This window comes from Zootoca vivipara, chromosome 3, assembly GCF_965207765.1.
Source record: "Zootoca vivipara chromosome 3, rZooViv2.hap1.1, whole genome shotgun sequence".
Classification (NCBI taxonomy): Eukaryota; Metazoa; Chordata; class Lepidosauria; order Squamata; family Lacertidae; genus Zootoca; species Zootoca vivipara.
In genome coordinates, this window is record NC_142586.1 from 101,383,202 (window position 1) to 101,389,252 (window position 6,051).

The window sequence follows — 6,051 nt, forward strand, 5'->3', positions numbered from 1 at the left end:
ACATTATGGCTGCACTACATCCCATGCTGCTGTTACCAGCTGCAACTGGGAAAAGGTACCCACCCTGGAGGACTAGATAATAAAAATATGGGGTGTAGTTTAAAATGGCACCAGCCTTTTTAAAGTGGCACATCCTGCCCCACCAATGTGTTTGAAGAGGCAGGCCTGGTGCTCTCCAACCTGGTGCTCTCCAAATGTTTTATCCTCCCAACAGACCCAGGCAGCATGTCCAGTGGCCAGGGTGTGTGTGTGTGTTGTCATGGTCCAAAACATCTGGAGGGTTGGAGCAGGATGCTGTTAGAGGATGAGCAAGATGAACCAATGGCCTGACTCTGCAGAAGGCAGCTTCCTATTTTCCTGCCTGGTTCCTATTTTCCTGCCTGGCTTGAGAGCAGTACATGTGAAAAGGATCTAGGAGTCTTGGTAGACCACAAACTTGACATGAGTCAACAGTGTGATTCAGCAGCTAAAAAAGCCAATGCAATTCTGGGCTGCATCAATAAGAGTATAGCATCTAGATCAAGGGAAGTAATAGTACCACTGTATTCTGCTCTGGTCAGACCTCACCTGGAGTACTGTGTCCAGTTCTGGGCACCACAGTTCAAGAAGGATACTGACAAGCTGGAACGTGCCCTCCAGAAGAGGGCAACCAAAATGGTCAAAGGCCTGGAAACAATGCCTTATGAGGAACGGCTTAGGGAGCTGGGCATGTTTAGCCTGGAGAAGAGAAGGTTAAGGGTTGATATGATAGCCATGTTCAAATATATTAAAGGATGTCATATAGAGGAGAGAGAGAGGTTGTTTTCTGCTGCTCCAGAGAAGCAGACATGGAGCAATGCATTCAAACTACAAGAAAGAAGATTCCACCTAAACATTAGGAAGAACTTCCTGACAGTAAGAGCTGTTCGACAGTGGAATTTGCTGCCAAGGAGTGTGGTGGAGTCTCCTTCTTTGGAGGTCTTTAAGCAGAGGCTTGACAGCCATCTGTCAGGAATGCTTTGATGGTGTTTCCTGCTTGGCAGGGGGTTGGACTGGATGGCCCTTGTGGTCTCTTCCAACTCTATGATTCTATTATTTCCTTGCCGGGCACACTACTGAACGGCTTGGTTTTATTATGCGCTAACACCGGCTTGCTTTTCCTTGGCAGGGGCTGGTGCTGAACAGGCTCGGGCGGAGAAGCTTGGCTCAGAAGGTTCTGCAGGACGCAGTCCAGGTGCAGAGCACCAGCCACAAAGCCTGGAACAGCCTTGGAGATGTGCTTCATGCTCAGGGGAAAAATGAAGCGGCTGTGGAGTGCTTCCTGACGGCTCTGGACCTGGAATCCAGCAGCCCCGTCGTGCCATTCACGGTCATCCCCAGGGAACTGTGATGGCGTAGAATGTCTTCCATGCACATGTGTTCCGTGGAGGTGGTTCCAACAGCACACATATCAAATAAGCAATTTGTTTACAGTGCAATAAATATATATATACATGGCTCCTTTTGTTAACCTAGAATTCAGAAACCTTTACCCAAGGAAGTGGCTCCGTTTCAGGGATAATGCATTTCCCCAACACGCAGATTGCAAGATATATTATTGTTGGCGGGGAAATGCGATTATTTTTCTGGCTACTGGGGCTGGTGCAATTTGTAGTGCTGCCTTGAACTTCCCTTCACCCAAAAACACGGACCATCCAGAATGCAAGGCAGTGCAGGGGGGGGGGCTTGTATAATCTCCTGTCCTTTCTTCAGATTGCAAAAATGGAACATTTGATGGCAGATTGGGGAGTGGGGAGTGTATGTCACACGCCTGGCAGGTCACCATTTCCTTGGCTGAATGAGCTCGGTGGGTTTTGCAAGCCTAACATAATGCGGTTCTGCGCATATTGTTGGCACCCATTGGATAGTGTCTGTGACATTGCTGATGAGCAATACAACGCCTCTCCCGAGTCTGCATCATGCTGTCATCCTTACACCACCCCTAAGCAAGGAAAATTGCATGAGCTGTAAAACTAACTAGTATGAAGACTCAGGGTTTGTGTGGGTGGGGGAACCTTGCCAGTTCACTCTTGGCATAAGACTTCTGGGTTGCTTTACTAAGAAAAGGGGGAAGTACTTCTGCAAATCCTGGAGTTTTCCCAACCTGACTGATACCTCTTTTTTGTGCGTGGATGGATGGTGGCGTTTTCACTACATAAGCCAGAGATGGGGAAGCTTCCAGGCCTGGTGCACCAAATCTTTTATCTTCTACCACCCTGCCAGCCAACTTTGACAGCTGGGCGGGGCCACCCACTTGTCAATCACCTGATGCCACAATTGGCGTCCGGCTGACAAGTGGGCAGTCCCACTGCCTGTCAAAGTTGACCTGCAGGTTGGGAGGAGGGGGTCTGCTTCGCTGGCGTTTTTCCCCAGAGGGAACATTATGGAGAAGCAGCACCCAGCAGGATTGAACCCCAGTAATGTCACCAATTGACATATAGGCGTGGTTTGGGGGTGAAATGGCCTCGGAGGGAGAAATTGACCCCTCCCTACCACGCTGGTGGGACAAGATCAGCCAAGCCTCCGGAGGTTTCCCATTCCTGATACAAACGATGGCACCCACCTCTGAACATTGGGAATAGAGGGAGGGATAGTTTCAGTAATGTTTAGGACTGCGGACTTTTTCTTGGCTTTGCTCCTCTCACTGTACAGTAATAGCAATTATCCTGACACACTAAAATTAAGCAGGTGAAGCCTTTCCCCATCAGCAGCACCCTGAAAGAAAGGGCTTCTTCCTCTCTTTAGTTCATGTTTGTCAGACTGTAGTTTACATGACCTGGCCATTCAATTCCTGCATTGAAGAGGATTGGTCTAGATCAGAGCTCGGCAACCTCTGGCCCATGTGCCGGATCCGGCCCACAGAGCCCGTTTATCCAGCCCACGAGCCGCCCGGTCACCGAGCCGCCCGCTCAGCAAGTCCCCCACGCACTGCGCTGAACCGGCACGGCGTGGGGACTCGCCGAGTGGTGCCAGAAATGGCTTCTGTGCAGGTGCAATTTTCGGCTTTCGGGCATGCACAGAAGTGATTTCCGGTGCCCCAGACATGGGCAGCGTGGCGCCGGAAATAGCTTCTGCGTATGTCCGGCTCATGGACAATCGTCCGTGGGAATGATCCGGCCCATGGCCGGAAAACATTGCCGACGCCTGGTCTAGATGACCTTCACAATTCTAGGATTCTATATCTTCCAGATATCAATGCCATCTATGACAGTCCTAAACAAATGGACTAGGCTCAAGCACAGCTTTTATTTTCCAAGGGTGTCTGGTGGATTGTGAATAGGCCTATTTTAAAAAGTAGGACACGGAGGGGGCACTACACCCCAACTGCCCATGTCCCCCTCAAAACCAAGATTTGTTCTGTTCTGAATGTGTGCAATTTTCTGAAGGAACTTATCGCATTGTGCAGGTACACAGAACCAAAAAGTTGGAAGGCCGTTTAATCCCCTATGCTCAATGGAGGAGGTTGTAACTACTACAGCATCCCTAATGGATGGCTATCCAGCCTTTGCTTAAACACAGACAGAGAAAGAGAGCCCATCACCTCCTGAGGCAGAATCTGTTCTACGCTCAAACAGCTCATAAGAACATAATACAAGCCTGTTGGATCAGGCCAGTGGCCCACCTAGTCCAACATCTCATTCTATTACTGTAAGGAAAGGTTCTTCTGCCATTTAGCTGACTTTCCCATTCATTTGTTCTAGTTCTTCCCTCTGGAGGAACAGAGAACAAGTCTGCTCCGTGCTTCAGTGACAGTCCTTTAATTATTTGGAGGCAGCTATTGCCATGTCTCCCTTTAACCTTGTTTTCTCTAGACTGAACGTATCCAGCTCTTCCCATCGTTGCTCGTAGAACTTGCGTTTCCAAAACCAATTGTCATCCTAGGTTAGGAGTGTTCCGGTTTGTCAATGTCTTCCTTAAAATATGGCGCCCGGAACTCCTCCAGCTTTTCAACAAAGCCTCCAGATTGAGATTACGCAAAGATATACACACATAGGAAGAGAAATAAAACGGGTCTGCTTTGGCTGCTTACTCTGAAAGAAGCCCATAGGCCTTAATAGGGTTACTCAAGGGACTATGCTTTCAAAGCACACAGACCTTAGGCGCCTCTGTGCTAATGGCATCAAGCAGCAAGACTGAATTTTGGGTATCAAAACTAAGGGCCTTTGTCAGTCCAATATTTGATACTGTTTTAGATATTTGTTGCAAGGAAAAATACCTGATCATATAATTTGACCGAGTTTTGTTTTCAGTGATTATACTTTAGATAACATTTATGTTTTTAGGATAGGTAGGTAGAATATATATGTCTGTGTTTTACTTTGATGCTGTGTACATCATAGGACTGTTATCCACCCATCTCTTTACGTGGCATTAGGCAGCCCTAATTAAGCACTTTGGTAATCTCTTGACTTCACTGGGAGACTTAAGCATGGGGCTAAATCCCTTCATTGAAATCAAAACTGCAAAACATGCTGCATCATACCCCTAGGTGGTGATGGTGGTGGTGGTGGTGGTTTTAAAGAACATATAAAGTGTTAAATATGTTTACTCATGGAAGTTTCTGCCTAGGGTTCTATATCTGCATTGTTGCCTTAAATCAGGGTTGGGGAACCTGTGACCCTCTAGATCAGGCGTCCCCAAACTTCGGCCCTCCAGATGTTTTGGACTACAATTCCCATCATCCCTGACCACTGGTCCTCTTAGCTAGGAATCATGGGAGTTGTAGGCCAAAACATCTGGAGGGCCGCAGTTTGGGGATGCGTACTCTAGATGTTGTCATTCCAGAGCATTGTCCATGCTAGTTGGTGCTGATGGGAATCCCTGCCTTAAATTGTTGCCCCACAGCCTAGCAGGGGAGGAGATGCAGCAGGCACAAAAGGCGGCATGGCCAGAAAGAGCACGGTTGCAACTAGGCTTGAGGCAGCTCTATTTGGCAGAGCTCTAAAACCTCAGCAGGGCCTTTCATCCAGCCCAGTAGACGCGGCAGGGCACAGAGAGGGGCAAGAGACATGAGGGGGCTGTTTTGGGAAGCAGCGATGTATTTCTTACAATGTCGAGTGGTATCCTAAGAGCACTTCACATACGTTCAGTAGCTGGGCTACTAAAGTCAAGTGAGCACCGCTGAGGAGTAACATAGATGTTCAGCTGCTGTGATGCTGGTCTGCTACCGTATTAATAAATTCATTCATTCATTCAGCTGCTGTCAGTGAGGGATGTTTGTCAGCAACGTGGAGCGGGTGGGACACATTGAGGGCAAAACGAAAAATCTCCCACAACGTTCTGTGAGCCCACTGCAGGGTGTTACAGTAGGGTTTCCCAAACTGGGGTCTCTTGTAGTTTTTGGACTACAAGTCCCATCATCCCTAGCTAACCAAGGGGGAATGTGTCCCTCTGGCCAAAAGGTTAGTTACCCCAGGCAGGTTCCCCAGCCCTGATCTAGGAAAAACTGACTACTGCGATATTGTGCTCTAGGAAGTACTGGACCAAACTCGAGGCACCTCTGTGCACACAAGAAACAAGTGTTATTGACAGCTTGCAACCGATGAGCAGACCCTTTTGTCACCAAAACAAAAGGATATACGCATAATTCTGCACCATATGATGTTGAAACAGCAATTTCATGCAATATATGTTGTTTGTGGCACAGGTGGAGAAAAACATTTTATTCCATGTTTTGTTGGCTCTTGATTGTTGCTCTTCCCAGCTCAGGAATCAAAGAGAGGAGACAGGCCTTCAGGGAACTTCTATGCTGGTATTTCAGTGCCCTTGCCAGTCGCTTTTGATCATTCTGTTGCAATTCACTCACCTGAGCAAGTGCATTTTCCACAAAAGGCCTTTTGCATTCAACACAGTGAAAGAGGGTGTGTGCACTTTCAAAATGCTGTTGCACTATTATCAAAGTTTGCACACTCCCACTAGCAGATTTTTTAAAAGGCTTGAGATAAAATATATATAAAAAAGGATAGAGCCCCTTAATTACTTCACTTCTCTCATTCTCAGGGACTAACATCACCTCAGTAGCCTAGACTAGGC

General features: G+C 47.7%; 1 protein-coding gene across 1 annotated transcript in view; it reads left to right on the plus strand.

The window, feature by feature from the left end:
* Positions 1-1,476, plus strand: part of TTC7A (tetratricopeptide repeat domain 7A) — a 169,859-nt gene extending 168,383 nt beyond the window's left edge. Inside the window, exon 20 of the mRNA XM_035111163.3 lies at positions 1,148-1,476. Coding sequence (XP_034967054.2) covers positions 1,148-1,369 — 222 coding nt within the window. The 3' untranslated portion in view covers positions 1,370-1,476. The remainder of the gene's footprint in view (positions 1-1,147) is intronic.
* The last annotated feature ends 4,575 nt before the right edge of the window (positions 1,477-6,051 follow it).